The following is an 18,476-nucleotide window of genomic DNA, read 5'->3' as shown; positions in this document are numbered from 1 at the left end:
TCTTGTGTTTTTACAAGGCTTTTTATAACCAGTACAGGTTTAACGTTTTATATTGCTCTAAACCCATCTAAAATTATGACCTCTGAAGAATTTAATCTAAAATTACAAAAAACAATATATACTCGTTTTATTCTGATTTTTATTGTGATGATTATTGCAAGTTGCTCAACGGGTTTTAGAGTAAATCTTACTGAAGTGGTATCTATATTTTAACCAAAGAAAAGATATATTGTTATTTGCAATTTTTTTTATCGTATTGGCAATGAACGTGACAGTAGTCTGTTGTGATGTGAGAAAACACTTCGAATGTTAAAAAGATTAGAATTAGATCATTCTGGTATTAATGCATAGGCATAACTCAACCGAATTTTGGTATAAACTTCATCATTGATTTCTGTCGAGGTTGATATGTCAGATGATATTTTATAATGATTTAGAAGTATTCTTCAAAAAATTGTTTTGGATCTCTTGATGTGTTGTCTTTTGATAAATTTTATTGGATAAAAAAATTTTAGTAAAAAATATATTTGCATACTTAAACAAATCAACTGATAAAAATTACATTCTTAAAAACATTAATCCTATCCAACTCTACTATTTAGCTGATAATACAATAGTAGTATATACTAATCATATTTTAAAGTTTAAGTTGAAACATTTAGAGTTTTTATCAAGTTAAAATATTATTAATAATATACAATATACTTTTATATTTTAATAAAATTCTTTAAAGAAAATAAAGTGAAGACACTATTTTATTAGGTTTTTAGAACTTAGGTTAAAATATCTGTAAGTGATAGTATTTTTATTAGATTAAATTAATTTACAAATGATATATGATAGGTTTGTGTTAATATACTTTAAATTATAGTTAGCATTTTCAAGGATAAACTTAAAATAATAAAATTGATATAATAAATTAAATTAACTAATTAATATTTGATGTTCTTATTGAAATCAAAATTAATTAGAATATCTATATATAACTAATAGAATATTACTCAGATTTTTTTTGGTCAAACTCATATTTTTATTTAATTCTAAAATTAAGATACTGAGTAGATTTTTGTTTAATTATACATGATTTAGTCGGACTCTAATACTTTTAATAAAATAAAACTAATGTTACTTTCAATAAAAATGGCACGCAAATATAAAATAAACTAGGTGTTTTCTTGCACCATATGCAGTGATAAATTTTTAAAAATTTAAGTTATATTTAAAATTGAAATTTATTAATAATATATATTTTATTATTTTTGACCAATATTTAATATAAATATAATTTAATTAAGCATAAATTTAAGAGAAAATAATTTTCTTTATTAAAATTATATTTAAGAATATGTATGTATATAATTAAAATTATAATCTTAGTAATTTTTTTTATCTATTTATTTTGTTTATATATATTAAATCAACTTATATAAAATTACTAAAATATTCATATAAAATTGTATAGTTATCAAAATCTAAAACTAAACAACATTTATAAAATTTGTAGATATCTAAAAGAAACTAATGATATTACGATTATAAATTTATAATTTTTTAAGAAATTGTAAAAAAATTTGAAAATTTTAGTAATACAAATTGTATAATTAGGAAAATAAAATTAAATAGTATTTCAAAATTCATAATTTCATATTTGAAGATATTTATTTTAGTGATGATTTATGAGTTATTACCATATTTTAAAAAGTTTACCAAAAATATAAATTGATATTAAACGTAATGTATGAGTTATTACCATATTTTAAAAAGTTTACCAAAAATATAAATTGATATTAAACGTAATGTATGAGTTATTACCATATTCTATAAAGTTTTCCAAAAATATATATTAACATTAAATGCAATTGTCTATGTCATATTTAACCATAAGTCATGTCATATTTCTTAAGTGCCATGTCATCTTTTTTTTAGCGAGAATGATTGTAGTGATGACACGTGTACAAATCACTTCGCAAATAATTTCTAGGGGGAATGGAAGCCCCCTTAGTCCAGTAGTTAGACTAAAAGTTCATTAATGTTTTTACACCAGAAGGTCCTTCTAGGGTTCAAATCTCAGAAAACGCAAATTATGCAGATTATGGAGAAAAATGGTTATAATAGATCTTCAGCATGGTGCAAAACGTATCATCTAACATGGATCTCATAGGGCGGCTCGGAGTAATACAGCCAGACGTGTATTCTCATATGGTGGTAAAATTGTCGGCTGTAGAAACGTCTATGTAATATTTGTCAGCACTGTAATAACATAATTAATCAGACGTTAAAAAAAAATAATGTCTAGAGAATTATATAATATGTTTCTAAATTAGTACGATAGATATAGGTCACCACCAAAGTTATCACCTAGACTATATTTGCGAAGTGATTTTGCCACGTATTCTTTCTACAATCAATTTCACAAAACAAATATGATATAGCTACTGAAATTGATGACATGTCTTATAGCTTAATATGACATGGACAATTGCATTTAATGTTAATTTATATTTTTGGTAAACTTTTAAAAGTATGGTAATAACTCATATATTACATTTAATGTCAATTTATATTTTTGAATTTTTTTTATAATATGGGAATAACTCATAAATCATCATTAAAATAAATATATTAAAATATGACATTATAAATTTCGAAATATAATATAATTATATATTTTTAAATTATACAATTTTATTACTAAAATTTTCAAAAATGTATACAATTTTTTTTAGAAAATTATAAAAATTTAATCTTAAAATCATTATTTTCTTATATATCTACAAATTTTATAAATATTGTTTAATTTTAATTTTTGGTAATTATGCAACTTTTACAATTTATTTAATATATTTAATTAAAATAAATAGATAGAAAAATATATCTAAGATTATAATTTCAAATATATACATGCATATTCTTAAATATAATTTTTATGTTTAATTAAATCAAATTTATATTAAAATATTGATACGAAAAAAAAAAATTACAATATTAATAAAATTTTATTTATATTTATCTGTTAAAAAATATTTTAAATTTTTTTACTACAGGAAGACACCTAGTTTATATTATATATTTTATGCTTTATCAAACTGCAAGAAACCTCTTGTTATTCATAAAAAGCCTTTAATTTAGAATAGTTACTAAAAATGATTATATTAGCGATTTCTTAACATTTCATTAGGACAAAGCTATCTTCAGTTTTTTTTTTTGTTGTTGTTGTAAAGCTTGATGAAAACAAGCTGCCTCACCTCCTACCTTCACCAAACCCTCTTCACTTTACGGTCGTTACCTACCAAGCCCACCACCACTCACTCACACACAGCCATCCCGTTAAACTTAACGCCGTTTAGTAATCCATCTTTCACCAACCCCACGCACCTAACGCCGTTATCTTGTTCTTTTGGCCGTTGGTCTCAATTCTCAAACCAACCAACCTCTTTTCTTCCCTCTTATAAAACCCTCTCTCACCACCATTGCTTCCTCAGCAGCTTCTCCTGCTTTCCACTCGCCGTGAAATCAATCTCAAACGTCCACGTGTCACTAATGGATCTTCTCTTGTTGGAGAAGTCTCTAATCGCCGTTTTCGCGGCGGTGGTTCTCGCCACCGTGATCTCCAAGCTCCGCGGCAAGAAACTGAAACTACCTCCCGGTCCTATACCGATACCAATCTTCGGAAACTGGCTCCAGGTCGGAGACGATCTCAACCACCGTAACCTCGTCGACTACGCCAAAAAGTTCGGAGACCTCTTCCTCCTCAGGATGGGACAGCGAAACCTAGTGGTCGTCTCATCGCCAAACCTAACCAAAGAAGTGCTCCACACGCAAGGCGTGGAGTTCGGATCTCGGACGAGAAACGTCGTCTTCGACATCTTCACGGGCAAGGGACAGGACATGGTGTTCACCGTCTACGGCGAGCACTGGAGGAAGATGAGAAGGATCATGACGGTTCCTTTCTTCACCAACAAGGTTGTGCAGCGGAACAGAGAAGGATGGGAGTTCGAAGCCGCGAGCGTGATCGATGACGTGAAGAAGAATCCAGACTCTGCGACCAAAGGGATCGTGTTGAGGAAACGCTTGCAGTTGATGATGTACAACAACATGTTCCGTATCATGTTTGATAGAAGGTTCGAGAGTGAAGGTGATCCTCTCTTCCTCAGGCTTAAAGCCTTGAACGGAGAGAGAAGCAGGTTGGCTCAGAGCTTCGAGTACAACTATGGAGATTTCATCCCTATCCTTAGGCCTTTCCTTAGAGGCTACTTGAAGATCTGTCAGGATGTGAAGGACAGAAGACTAGCTCTCTTGAAGAAGTACTTTGTTGACGAGAGGAAGTGAGTGAGTTTTGGTTTTTTATTATTATATTTTGATTCTTGATTTAGGGTTCTTGAAACTGATATTGAGAGGAACCACGCAGGCAAATCGCGAGTTCTAAGCCTACAGGAAGCGAAGGACTGAAATGCGCCATTGATCATATCGTTGAAGCACAACAGAAGGGAGAGATCAACGAGGACAACGTTCTTTACATCGTCGAGAACATCAATGTCGCTGGTAACTTACCTTTGCCCTGTTTTTGTTCCTTATAGCATACGTAACCAATCCTCTAGATATTTCTTGCTTGCATAGGAAACTATTGAGATTGCTATGTTTTGAAACTTTTGTTAGGGATAAGTATCACACATTAGAAATTCAACGGGACCTTAAATAATATATAAAGAGTTAGGGCTAATCTTATGTGTCACATCTAAAGGAGCTGGATAAGTACTTCTAATGGCTATATTTTTTTTTTTTTTTTCTTGTAATGGCTACTAAGTTTGTTATTTGTGGTGAAACAGCTATTGAGACAACACTGTGGTCTATCGAGTGGGGAATCGCGGAGCTAGTGAACCATCCTGAGATCCAGAGCAAGCTAAGGAACGAGATCGACACGGTTCTTGGACCAGGAGTTCAAATCACAGAGCCTGAGCTACACAAGCTTCCCTACCTCCAAGCAGTGATCAAGGAGACGCTTCGACTAAGAATGGCTATACCTCTCCTTGTGCCACACATGAACCTCAACGACGCTAAGCTCGCTGGGTACGACATCCCAGCGGAAAGCAAGATCTTGGTCAATGCTTGGTGGCTAGCGAACAACCCCGAGAGCTGGAAGAAGCCTGAAGAGTTTAGACCCGAGAGGTTCTTTGAAGAAGAGGCGCATGTGGAAGCCAATGGTAATGACTTCAGGTATGTGCCGTTTGGTGTTGGACGTAGAAGCTGTCCTGGGATTATATTGGCGTTGCCCATTTTGGGAATCACGATTGGTAGGTTGGTACAGAACTTCGAGCTTCTTCCTCCTCCAGGACAGTCTAAAGTTGATACTTCTGAGAAAGGTGGACAGTTCAGCTTGCATATCCTTAACCACTCCACAATTGTAATGAAGCCAAGGTCCTTTTAAATAATTTATACAAAAAATAAAATAAAATAAAAGTAGTTTCTGCAAAATGATTTTTTTGTTATGTTGGATGATAACGATGTTTGTGAAATCTAGTGGATGTCTTGTGTAAAATGTCTTTAAAGGGTTGCAATAACTAGTGGTTCCCACTCTTTAAATGTCTTTAATAAAATATATTGGATGTGTTGTATCTTTCAAACCCATATGATTGTTGAACAATAATTTATTTAATTTGGAGGTTTGTTTTAGATTTAACTAACACTAGATTTTGACCCGTACATCCGTGCGGATAACCTTTAATTTTACAAATATATAATTTTCAAATGATAAATTGTATATATTAATTACTGTCATTTTCAAAAAAATATATAATATATAATTCTAAATATAAAAGTTTAACAATTTTATTTTTTTTTCTATAAATTATTACATAATTTATGAATTTTAATCTTTTTACATGATGAATCATATTTTAATCCTTTTAAATGATGAATAATATTTAATACTTTTACATGGTGAATGATATTCTTTTATTTATTGAAATGAAGGTCATTTTTAAAATATATTAATTTACCAATTTAATATAATTTTCATATTTAATTCATTTATTACTTTTATTTTAATATAATATAGACTATGTTTATAAAATTTATAAAATAGCACATAATTTGTTTTTTTATAATAAAATTTTAGTTAAAATTAATTTATAATAATATTATACTACTAATTACGAAATTAGCCAATGCATTAATTAAAAATATATTTAGTTTTTAAAAAAAAAAATTGTTTAGATTTTTTTAACAGATTTTTTTATTACTAAAACTAAAATTTAAATTTATAGTTAAAATTTATTTATTATTGGTATCCTTTTAATTATTTAGATTTCTTAGAACTATAATATATTTAATAAATTAATGTAAATAATCAAATAAGTGTAATTGAATATATGGATCTAGTATGACTATTTTATAGTAGATAAAATGGTATTTCTCGTTTAATATAGAAGACTAGATTTTAACCCATGCTTTGAAAGCACAGGATAATAATTCGGTGAAAACTTTATATAATAGCATTTTTCATAATATATGTAACCCGAAGTCTGAATCGAATCCAAACAAGAAAAATTTGATTTGTACATAGTCTAAAATGTAAGATGAGTCTCGTAGGAAGATAAAAACATATCCGAACCCGAAATGTTATAAGCCAAACCCAAAGAAGTGCACCGAAGAGGTGGCCACTGAGAAGATAATTATCGAGTCTATTTAAAAAAAAAGAATAGATAGTTATATTAAAATTTACATGAATATAATTTTATGAAGATAAGATAATTCATTTACATTACCTGTTCCATATTAATTTTATTTACACTTTAAAGCTTAATTATGGTACAAATTTATTTTTATTTTTTAATTAAATATACATCATTCAACCCGTGTCATACTTGATAAATATATTGAATTATTTTTAATATTCTAAATTTAAAATGTATATTAAATATGAAATGATTTATTAGTTTATATATCTTACTTTAATATTTTATTTTAAAATATGTTATAAAATTCATGTATATATGTTATTCTTTAATTTTATAATTTATAAAATAATAGTTAATAAATTGATTTAGTTACTTTTATTTATAAATTGTTGTAGGAATAAATATTATAGGAATGTTATTTCTTATCTATAAATAAAAAATGAATTAATATTATTTTTATAATTATAGTTAATATTAATTATGAATTTTATTATATAAAGTAAATACTAAGAAGAAATGTATATTTAAATTTTAAATAAAAGGTGAAAAGTTATTATTAAAACGAAATCTTAGAAAAGATACTTAAGAGTATCTTCTTAGATATCTTATTTTGAAAATATTAAAATATTTAGTTAGATATGATATATATTTAATAAAAACTGAATTAGTTGTAGAAGAAATAAGAGTGAATTGAGTCAAAATCCTAGAAGAAGTAATTAATTAAGAGAATACCTATGACACAAAATCTGTGACTTTCAAAATGATACAGTATAGTCAAAATGACAAAATTGTCCTTCTGTAGATAAGAGAGATTTATATTATGACCGGTGATAATAGAAACTAAAAGGGTTTAAAATTATTGGGGAAATAAATAATGATTAAACAGGTTAAACAAGTAGACAGTATAAACATTGTGGCGACTGTGATCCATTTAGGTAATTGCAGAGATCGCCAATATAGAGCGTAGAAAATTTGTTTTAATACGAAAAACAGGTTAAGAGTTCGAAAAAAATATTTTTGGTCTGAGATTTAAAAAAATATTTTTGGTCTGAGATTTAATATTGGACACCAAATACTTATATTAGCAACATAATAAAACTCACAATTCTGTTTCAATGCTAGTCTGACATATTAAAGACAAATTTAGGTAAATCTTACATATTAAGAAGGAATTAAGGTGTTACTTGAATACTTATAACAGGAACTGCACTCTAAATGTTTGGTTGAATAAATATTTTTTGTCAAATATATAGTTAACATGATTGATGACAACATAGGAACCAGAATTATAAGTAACCGGTTATATGAAATATTTAGCTGGGCATCTGAAATGATTTAGTTTATAAACTTTAGTGTGCTGAATTATTCCCATCCATGAATATGTGTAGGTATTAAAGATGTATGGCCATGTTATAATAAATAGAAAAAAAATCGTAAACTTGCCACCGTGCTGAATTATTTACTAGACTGCTAAACATAGTTGTAGCAATATAAAGTACAGACGAAAGTAATGAGAGCATAAATACAAATTCTGTTTAAATGCTAAACTGACATAATAAAGACGAGTTTATGCTAATCTAACATATTAAGAACGAATTAAGGTGGAACTGGACGTGCTAAAAATAAAGTTAGCATGTTTGATGACTAAGTTGCTTCTATAATTATAAGTAGCCGGTTATAAACAATGTTGTGACCGTATAAGAAAAGATTATAAAAGGGAACAATATAAACAATGTGGCAATTGTGATCCATTTACATAGATGCAGAACTCGATAAAGAAAGCATACAAATTTGTTTTTATGCGACCAATAGGTTAAGCGTTAAAAAAAAAAATTTTCGTCTGAGATTCAACATTGGACAACGAGTACTTATATTAGCAACATAATAAAACTAACTATTATGTTTAAATGCTAGTCTGACATATATAGTTAACATATTTAATGACGAAGTAGCAACCAGAGTTATAAGTATCCGGTTATATCTAAAATTTACATGCGTCTAAAGTTTTTTAGATTATAAACTTTGCGCAGATCACATAAGAAAAAAATATATAAGGAAAGACAGGTAGACAGTCTAAACAATGTGGTGATTGCGATCCATTTACAAAGATGAAGAAATAGATAAAGAACGCGTACAAATTTATTTTGATGCGAACAACAAGTTAAGAGTTGGAAAGATAGAAATTTCGTTTAAGAAATAATATTAGACTGATACTACTTATATTTGCTAAATAATCAAAGAGCTCATATAGAGGAAGCAAAACTACATGAATGTTGTATGACATCGTTATAGCAATAGAGTTTAAACAAAAAAGTATAATGCTAAACACATTATTGGGAATGTGGTGGGCACATGTCGTAGCTTGTAGGATGTTGTGAATGCCCCGTTTAAATCATGACGATTTCTTACAAAGCTACATTAATCGTTTAAGAGAAAATTACTCTGAATGACACATTGTTAGTTTCCAATTACACAATAAAACGCTTTCTGCTTTTGACACACATTTTCTAGATGTAATGCCATAATTGACCCTGAGCTTACCTAACTAAATAGAGGAGAATCGTTTGGATAAAACGGTTGTGTTTTGAGATGTTTTTTAATCATTATAATTCTTATCTATAAATGAATGGCCAAGAAAATTTGAATATTTCTTTTATTTTACTATCTTTATCTACAAACGATATTCATTCATCGCTTTCTTTCTACTTTAATTTTTTTTGTTCTTATTTTCTTTTGGCTCTGTTTCAATATTCATTCATCGTCGTCTTCGCAACATCACCTTCGCTGTGAAACATCACCATCCTGTCACCACCATCGATGTCTCAACATCACTATGAAAGAGACTCAGTCTCGTGGAAACGGTGGAGGTTGTGGTGGAGGTGACAGTGGATGTCGCGGCGGAGGCGGCGATGTTCATGGTAAAGGCGGTGGTGGTGGAGGTCATGATGGAGGTGATGGTGGATATTGCAGTGGAGGTGGCAATGTTTATGGAGAAAGCGGTGGTGGAAAACGTGAAGTTGAATATAGTTGTGGATGTCCACCATCACCGTCTTTACCATAAGTTGTATGTCCATTCGTTTTCTGCCATAAGTTGTATGTCCTTTATCCACAAATTGTATGTCCATTCGTTCTCTGACCATAAGTTGTATGTCCTCTATCCATAAGTTGTATGTCCATTCGTTCTCTGACCATAAGTTGTATGTCCAACGTGAAAGTTTCTTAACTTATTTTAATGTTCATTTCATCACATACACCCATCCTATGTCCAAAAGTTGTATGTCCATTCGTTCTCTGACCATAAGTTTCTTATGTGCATCACATGCACTCAGCTCATGCACAATAGAAGACTCACATGTCTAAATGTCTACTAAACTTGTGTCTAAGACTCACATGTCTATTATTTTTTTTCGTCCATATTTTTCATATAATTTTTTCGTGTCCACGTTTCTTGCGTCCACATTTTTTCTATCCATAAATCTTCTATTGATTGTGCTCGATGATTTTCAGATTTACTTAACTTTTCTACTATATTTATATACATATAACATGTAAAAAGATAATTAAACAGATTTTAGTTTGTTTGTCCATAATTCTTGTTTCTACAACTCATTTGTACTTTACGTGTTCACAACTTATGAATCCATTCTTTTTTTTCTATCCACAATATAGATGTCCATATTTCATTTGTCCACAAATGCTTAATCCAAAAATCTGACGTTGATATGTGTTACATATTCAAATTGTTAAAATATATGTTAATGGATGTTAAAATGTAGAAGATAAAAAGCTTGAATTTGTTATGTCAAATTTATTTATTTATATACTTTAATATTTGAAAAATAATCAAATAAAGGAATGAGAGGTGAACTTATCAAAATAATAAAAATATATTAAGAAAAATACAAAAAATTGCAACTCATCGGTCAAACCATAAACTAAGTTACATTCATTTAGTCACTCAAACCAAAATTTAATATAAGTCTTAGCTCACCAGGGGTAGAAGAGTCCACAAATACTCTACATACCATAAAAAGTGCTCTCCAAGTGTAACCTGTCTCTGAATGCAAAACAAAAAACAAATGTGTCTTATAAGTTAACTCACTCTTGATATAATAGCCTATCAGTAACAATTTATATGTGTGGGTATGGATAGAAAGGAGTTTAGGCAGTTAGCGGTTCAGCATACACACTCTATTCGAGGGAACTTTGTGCAATTACGAGGAGGTCTGGGTTGCCCAATCGAAAGTCTGAGGTTGATTCGTGAGGACACATATGTAATGTAGAGAGTTTTGGGGTCTATTTGAGAAGAACCAAAAAGTTGAAGGGTCAACTGTGAAAATAATCGAAAATCCACCATTGTGGAACTCCCAAGCTTTTCAATCTGAAGATGGTCGCGACGGCGAGAGGCAACGACTCCGGAGCTTCGGGACAGGCTACCACGACTCGAGCTCAGCCACGAGGACGACTTGAAGCTGAGAGAGACAAGAGGAGAAGCTGGCAGATTGTAGACTCACGACTATGGAGGTTTCGGGGAAGGAGGCCATGATCGGATTGGAAGCTACGATGGCGAGATTGAGGTGATGACAAAAGGTTTCTGTTGATCGAAGAGCTTGGACCGGTGCTCTAATGGTGGAAAGGTCGCAGATCGAGTGTGGACAAGGTGAAGAAGAAGAAGTCGGAGCTCACCTCTTAGCGGGTCTGCAGCGATCAATGACAATGGTCACTGGACGTCGCTCGGAAAGACGCGAACTCACCAGCGGCTTGGCGGAGCGGCGCAAACAGGCCGCTGTGGAGAAGGCGAGCCAGTGGTTGGAGCCACTGGGTGGTACAAACTACAAAGGCGCTAGATACTTGATTTTAATTTAATTCTGGTTTAGTCCGGTTTGATCCTGGTTTAACTTAACAGAATCTGATGGAATGAAAGGGGGTGTTATTGGTTTATATATTTTGATTGATTTAGAAATCTATATAATATTTATAAATCCAAGTAAAATATGCAAATCCGGAGGTTTTTCCTCGGATTTGAGTCTTTGTATTTTTAACTAAAAAATCCAAACAAATTCATTCAAATCCATTATAAAATCAAATATATTAGTAAATCCGTACTATTGAATAACACTTGATTTGATACAGAATTTATGAATCATTAAACCAATAACACATGATTTTAATACAGATTTAAAAATCATAGAACTAATAACACTAAATTTAGTTTGGATTTTCAAATCCATTAAAATACAACAACCAATAACCCCTACTAAGAATGAAATTGAATCTCTTTAATATGAATGAAAGCAATGTGACATAACTGATAAATATATTAATTATTTTTAATATTACAATTTAAATATGTATGTTGAAATATGAAATGATTTATTAGTTTATATATCTTACTTTAATATTTTGTTTAAAAATATGTTATAAAATTCATGAATATATGTTATTCTTCAATTTTATATTTTATAGAAGAGTTAATAAATTCATTTAATTACTTTATATTTATAAATTATTGTAGTAATTTAATTATGAATATAAATTATGTATATATAAAGATTATAGGAATGTTATTTCTTATTCTATAAATAAAAAATGAATTAGTATTCATTTTATAATTATACTTAATATTAATTATGAATTTTCTTACGTAAAATAAATATTAAGAAAAAAATGTATATTTACATTTTAAATAAAAATGTATTAAAAAATATTATCAAAGCGAAATCTTAGAAAAGATACTTAAGAATATCTTTTAAAAAATCTTATTTTGAAAATATTAAAATATTTTATTAGATATGGTACATATTTAATAATAATTAAATTAGTTGTAAGAGAAAAATATGAAGTTAAATAAATGTTATGGTACTATCTGTAAGCAGATACAAAGTGTTTCTGTTTTAATAGAAGTGATTCTCAAAGTTCTTTTCAAACGTGGAAAACATGGAGAAGATATTATATTAGTCGTTTACCTTTAGGAGACAAAGCGAACTTGAGTTACTTAGATTAAATAAATAATAACTCTCTTCGACCCAACAGATCCATCTTCGTTACCATTTGTTCCTCAGCATCAGCTTCTTCTGCTTTCATTATCTACTGAGAGTGAAGTGTAATGGACCTTCTCTTGTCGGAGAAACCTCTAATTGCCGTCTTCTTGGCGGTGGTTCTCGCCACAATGATCTCGAAGCTCCGCGGCAAGAAACTGAAGCTACCTCCTGGTCCTATACCGGTTCCGGTCTTCGGAAACTGGCTCCAAGTCGGAGATGATCTAAACCACCGTAACCTCGTAGACTACGCTAAGAAGTTCGGAGACCTTTTCCACTTACGGATGGGTCAACGAGACCTAGTTGTTATCTCTTCACCGGATCTAGCCAAGGAAGTGCTCCAAACACAAGGTGTAGAGTTTGGATCCAGATACAGAAACATCGTCTACGACATCTTCACTGGGAAAGGACAAGACATGGTGTTCACTGTCTACGGTGAGCACTGGAGGAAGATGCGACGTATCATGACGGTTCCCTTCTTCACCAACAAGGTGGTCCAGCAGAACCGGGAAGGATGGGAGTTCGAAGCTGCGAGCGTTGTGGAGGAAGTGAAGAAGAACCCTGACGCGGCCACGAAAGGGATCGTGGTGAGGAAGCGTTTGCAGTTGATGATGTACAACAACATGTTCCGTGTTATGTTCGGTAAAAGGTTCGAGAGTGAAGATGATCCTCTTCTCCTCCGGCTCAAGTTCTTGAACGGGGAGAGAAGCAGGTTGACTCAGAGCTTTGAGTATAACTATGGAGATTTCATTCCTATCCTTAGGCCGTTCCTTAGAGGCTATTTGAAGATCTGCCAAGATGTGAAAGAGAGAAGACTAGCGCTCTTCAAGAAGTACTTTGTAGACGAGAGGAAGTGAGTTTGTGGTCTCTTTAGATTATGTATTTCTATTTTGGGATCTTGAAATTGACATTTGAGGAAACCAAACAGGGAGATTGCGAGTGCTAAGCCTACGGGGAGCGTGAAATACGCCATTGATCACATCCTTGAAGCTGAAGAGAAGGGAGAAATCAATGCGGACAACGTTCTTTATATCGTCGAGAACATCAACGTAGCTGGTTAACTTCCTTACCCTTTATGCACTTTCACAGGTTCAGTGTAGTCAGGAGTTCGGATACCTATTCGCATACGGTTCGGTTTGGATTTTGGATTTTTTGGGGAAGAAGTTTAGCACCAGCAGTGGTTGAATGTGAATGGGTTTCTTAGAAAATAATAAATTAGTAGTAATTAATTATAAAATTATAATTTTTGTCTTTTTAATTTACACCACTAAAACATTGCCATATGTTAGAAACTTAATCATCATTGTTTCTTGAGTATCTTGGTAAAAAATAGATTCTCACCAAATATGTGTCTCTCCTATTTTTTTTTTTAGTTTTTTTATATTAATTTTATGGGAAAATACTTTTTGAGGTATTCCTACTGCGGATGGTTGAGTTCGGATCTAGTTCGAATCTTTGCAGTCTCCTTCAGTTTGAGGACATGTTTGTGTTATCAAAAAAAATTATAAAATCCAAAATTACTTACAAACTTAAAAAATCAAAAGAATTTTTTTATCTTTTCCTTTTTATTATCCTTGTAGCCTTGTAGGGTACGCAAATTGCATTGTCACTTGTCTCCCCTGAAAAAGACTTGAATCTTAATGGACATTTATACAGTTTTATGATGCTGATTTCTTGGGTAATATGTGCCGAAACAGCTATTGAGACAACACTATGGTCTATTGAATGGGGAATTGCGGAGCTAGTGAACCATCCTGAGATTCAGAGCAAGCTAAGAAACGAAATCGACACGGTTCTTGGACCAGGCGTGCAAGTCACAGAGCCTGGCCTTCACAAGCTTCCATACCTCCAAGCCGTGCTCAAGGAGACACTTCGTCTAAGAATGGGTGTACCACTCCTCGTACCACACATGAACCTCAAGGACGCTAAGCTCGCTGGCTATGACATCCCAGCAGAAAGCAAAATCTTGGTCAATGCCTGGTGGCTAGCGAACAACCCTGAGAGCTGGAAGAAACCTGAAGAGTTTAGGCCGGAGAGGTTTCTTGAAGAAGAGGCGCATGTGGAAGCAAACGGTAACGACTTCAGGTACTTGCCGTTTGGTGTTGGACGTAGAAGCTGTCCTGGGATTGTACTAGCATTGCCCATTTTGGGAATCACCATTGGTAGATTGGTACAGAACTTCGAGTTTTTCCTCCTCCGGGACAGTCTAAAGTGGATACCACTGAGATAGGTGGACAGTTCAGCTTGAAGATCCTTAACCACTCCACAATCGTTATGAAACCAAGGGCCGTCTGAAAATTGACCTTTTTGAAATGAATGGCATTATAACGATGTTTGTAAAATGTTTTGGATAAGCCACATTGTGTAAAATCTTTAAAAGGGTTCGTTCCACAATTTCAAGAATAAATGGTGCCGTTCATTGTTTTGAATGAAATGTTATTATCATTTGACAATGTGTTTGACCCACCGGTTTGGTCATCCGTTGTACTGGAGGAAGATAAAGACAGCCTTAGTTTGCTAGGTTAGCATCTAAATATTTCTGTTTTAGTTGTGTTTTATATGCTATAAATATACTGACACCTCTCACTATTTCACTGAGAGGTCTTTCTCGCGTTGAGTGCATGTATATGTTTTTCTTAAAAATTCGTGTGTTGGGATTTTTGGAAACATCTGTTTGTCTATTATTAGGACTATATAATAATAAAGCTAACACTTGAGTGTGAGATAGAATCAGGAGGAGAAAATACATGTAGAGACTCGTTCCAACAAATGATAATAGTGCTGGAAAGACACACCCTTCAACTTGTTTGTTTAAACAAGACATTGCTCCTTGGCTCTTTAAAAACTTAGGTAAGAAAAATTCATACCCATATCTTGTGTCTTTTATTTCAAGTTATCTCTAAATCTGAAATAAAGAAAATATATTATTCTTGGGGATAAGATCTAAGTTGTTTGTCCGCACAGCGTATGCCTTTGCACCTACTTTTACATGCCACCGTTTTTGTCATTTAGTCACATTACCCACGTTCTCCTCTGTATTATTTAAGATGCTTTTGTGGTTCTCTCTGTATTAAGCCCAAATACACATGAAACATGTTTTTACCAAATTTACATAGGCGTGTGTTGTGAAAACTTTGTATTTTTATAAGGTTCCTATAAAATCTATAATAATAAAAAGATATTTATCAGCCTTCTTTCCTAAACTCAGGAGAGGCTAACATATTTATTAGCATGACATATTTATGTTTTCACAATGCATATTAGTCTTAACAAAGTTAGTACTTTTCTTTAAAAATGTCACATACTTTTTAAATTATGTCAATGTCGCATAATGAGATTCCTTGATATAAGTACTATTATAGTTATACTTTAATTATTAAGAGAAAATAATACTGATGTATATTGCAAGCTGGGAACGTGAGTCCCAATTACAGCTGTGTGCGTGTATCAGGGCATTATTATAGCTTTTAGCAATTGGTTTTATTTCTTACATGCCGTCCTAAAAAGTCCTTGGATGTTACTTGCGATACCAATATCCGAGTAAGTAATATATATTGTTAATTTCTCAGTATACAGCAGAAAAATATTGCGGCCGTTTGTGTCTCATGTGCAAACATGTTTGGTACGAGATTGATACTTGCTACGTTGGCCAAGATCGCGTGATGACAACTATGTTTAGAAGAGGTTTCACATGGCCAAAACAGAAAACGTTCGCCTAATCATATCAAACTCGACAATTAATTAGTATATCTCTATTCTGTAATTCAAGCCAATCATTGAATTTGATCTATACGTTTGGATTTAATTGTAAAACAGTATTATTCATAGATCCCTCTCCTTTTTTAATCTGATTTGAATTACATTAGATTTATTGATGTGTTTGTTAGTATTCTCAAGTTTGTTTCTTTAGATCTTAATATAAAATTTTGAACAAAACCTTTTTTCAAAAAAACAGTATTTGTTATAAATTATGGAGTGGATTGCCATTAACCAGGTCATGTCCAAGACCGGTCCAATACCTAGAAGATGGAGAGACGGCCGAAGCCCTAGAAAGAGGAGAGAGAGAGCCGACTTCAGGAGAGAGAGAGAGCCGACTTCAGGAGAGAGAGACGGCCACAAAGCTTGGAGAAAATGAAACCCGTTCTTTTTTCCTAGTAGATGTAATCTTTTCATTATTATGTATTAGTAGTTTTCCTAATCCTATTGAGTTTAGGTTTTGGATACTTTCCATTTATCTACATCTTGTAATCCTTATATAAAGGAACCCACTTGATCATTAATATGAACAGAGAAATATTCAGTCTCTAAACTCTCTAATTACAACACATTATCAGTACGATAGCTTACAAAAACCCTAAGACAAAACATAACCTAAAATCCGTCACAAATAAACCCTAAACTAGGCGCAACTTAAAATCGACCTATCTCTCAAACCCTGAGGAACCAGACGACGAGCTACATATCATCTTGAAGCTCTGGACGAGACGAATCCATGAGCGCAAACCGTTCGTCGATCCGATCTCAGACGCGCCCTCACTCGCAGAAACAATACGCGGCACCGTCTTGGTTTTTTGGAACCCTAATCTGAACCAACAAGATTTTCTAGCCAAATTCAAATCCTGTGAAAGATAAGTTTATCATAACTTTATTGTCTGATGATATCTTGTTCAGATTATGGTGTTCATGTAATCTAATACTCCTTGTTTTTATTTCATGAGCTGAGTGGAGTTGGTGCAAAGATCTAATCCCGAAGAACCCTAACTTGTTCTTGCTTCCGTCCCAGCTTGCGACCCGATAAGGAGCCAGCTCGCGTCCGTGTGCAACTAGAGGTTCTGGAAACAAGAAATCGAATCTGGTTGTTTTGTAAAGATTGAAACCCTAAAATATAATCTCTAAGATGAAAGCCTAAGGACAAATAGATCAAACCCTAAATGAGTAAATCGGAGCTCGAATAAGTCCGATCCCCTAAACCATAATTCAAGATTGATCCATTGATCAATTAAAATCAAAGTCTTAATGATTTTGAATCTCAAATCAAACTCCCTTGATCTAAGATCAAGTTCTTCCATTAAACCCTAATTTGGAAAAACGGTTTTAATTATTTGATTTGAACCTTGATTGTTTGTTTGATCACCTTGAAAGATTGCTAGGATTGTTTAAATCGAATCTGAATATGGATTGCATTCATACTGTTTAAAAGAAATCGACCAGCATGTAGTTTATAAGATCTTGAAACCGTTTGCATTAAGTAGAACTACATGGCCGTGTGGCTTGATGATTGTTTCGCACCATGGTCGATTAAATTGCTTGATTTTCATAAATGCGTAAGACATGTTTGTGGCCGAGCTTGTTGATTATCTTGCGACCACATGATCACATTGTGAGACTTAATTTTGAATGATGATATGATTCAGATGTCGAAAATCTCAAACAGAGACTATGCAGCCCTTAATCTCTCCGGAGATAACTATTTGCAGTGGACGCTAGATACAAAGATCAGTCTAAGGTCAAAGGGACTTGGTGATACTATCATCAAGGGCAACAATGAGACCGATAAGAATCGGTACATGGCTATAAGTATTATACGCCATCACCTCATTGAAGGTATAAAAGATCAGTACATCACGATGGAAAATCCACTAGAACTTTGGGATGCTTTACAGCATAGATATGATCACCAGAAAATGGTGTTACTTCCAAAGGCTAGAATTGATTGGAAGAATCTTAGATTCTTGGATTATAAGTCGGTGGATGAGTACAA

General features: G+C 32.3%; 2 protein-coding genes and 1 long non-coding RNA gene across 3 annotated transcripts; 2 read left to right on the top strand and 1 right to left on the bottom strand.

Annotated features, from left to right (window-relative positions):
- Positions 1 to 3,540: 3,540 nt before the first annotated feature.
- On the top strand, positions 3,541 to 5,612 carry LOC106336023 (trans-cinnamate 4-monooxygenase-like). Its single transcript, XM_013774736.1, has 3 exons — positions 3,541 to 4,325; positions 4,409 to 4,542; positions 4,827 to 5,612. Exons 1-3 carry the CDS (start codon positions 3,541 to 3,543, stop codon positions 5,423 to 5,425), a joined length of 1,518 nt encoding a protein of 505 aa, XP_013630190.1. The 3' UTR covers positions 5,426 to 5,612.
- Positions 5,613 to 10,545: 4,933 nt separating this feature from the next.
- On the bottom strand, positions 10,546 to 11,584 carry LOC106333287. Its single transcript, XR_001268328.1, has 2 exons — positions 11,364 to 11,584; positions 10,546 to 10,734 (listed from the first exon to the last, which is right to left on the bottom strand). It is a non-coding gene; the product is annotated as an uncharacterized LOC106333287 (long non-coding RNA).
- Positions 11,585 to 12,677: 1,093 nt separating this feature from the next.
- LOC106329505 (trans-cinnamate 4-monooxygenase-like) lies at positions 12,678 to 15,154 on the top strand. Its single transcript, XM_013768181.1, has 3 exons — positions 12,678 to 13,568; positions 13,644 to 13,771; positions 14,413 to 15,154. Exons 1-3 carry the CDS (start codon positions 12,784 to 12,786, stop codon positions 14,943 to 14,945), a joined length of 1,446 nt encoding a protein of 481 aa, XP_013623635.1. The 5' UTR covers positions 12,678 to 12,783; the 3' UTR covers positions 14,946 to 15,154.
- Positions 15,155 to 18,476: the final 3,322 nt, after the last annotated feature.

Source organism: Brassica oleracea, chromosome C3 (genome assembly GCF_000695525.1).
Source record: "Brassica oleracea var. oleracea cultivar TO1000 chromosome C3, BOL, whole genome shotgun sequence".
NCBI lineage: Eukaryota > Viridiplantae > Streptophyta > Magnoliopsida > Brassicales > Brassicaceae > Brassica > Brassica oleracea.
Note: the sequence above shows the minus strand (reverse complement) of the source record. Positions and strands in the feature narration are given on the sequence as shown.

Bases quoted from the DNA above. Each gene is read 5' to 3' on its own strand.
- LOC106336023 (XM_013774736.1), top strand. From the start codon at position 3,541: ATGGATCTTCTCTTGTTGGAGAAGTCTCTAATCGCCGTTTTCGCGGCG. The intron at 4,326-4,408 runs GTGAGTGAGTTT...GGAACCACGCAG, and splicing joins TACTTTGTTGACGAGAGGAA to GCAAATCGCGAGTTCTAAGC. The intron at 4,543-4,826 runs GTAACTTACCTT...GTGGTGAAACAG, and splicing joins CGAGAACATCAATGTCGCTG to CTATTGAGACAACACTGTGG.
- LOC106329505 (XM_013768181.1), top strand. From the start codon at position 12,784: ATGGACCTTCTCTTGTCGGAGAAACCTCTAATTGCCGTCTTCTTGGCG. The intron at 13,569-13,643 runs GTGAGTTTGTGG...GAAACCAAACAG, and splicing joins TACTTTGTAGACGAGAGGAA to GGAGATTGCGAGTGCTAAGC. The intron at 13,772-14,412 runs GTTAACTTCCTT...GTGCCGAAACAG, and splicing joins CGAGAACATCAACGTAGCTG to CTATTGAGACAACACTATGG.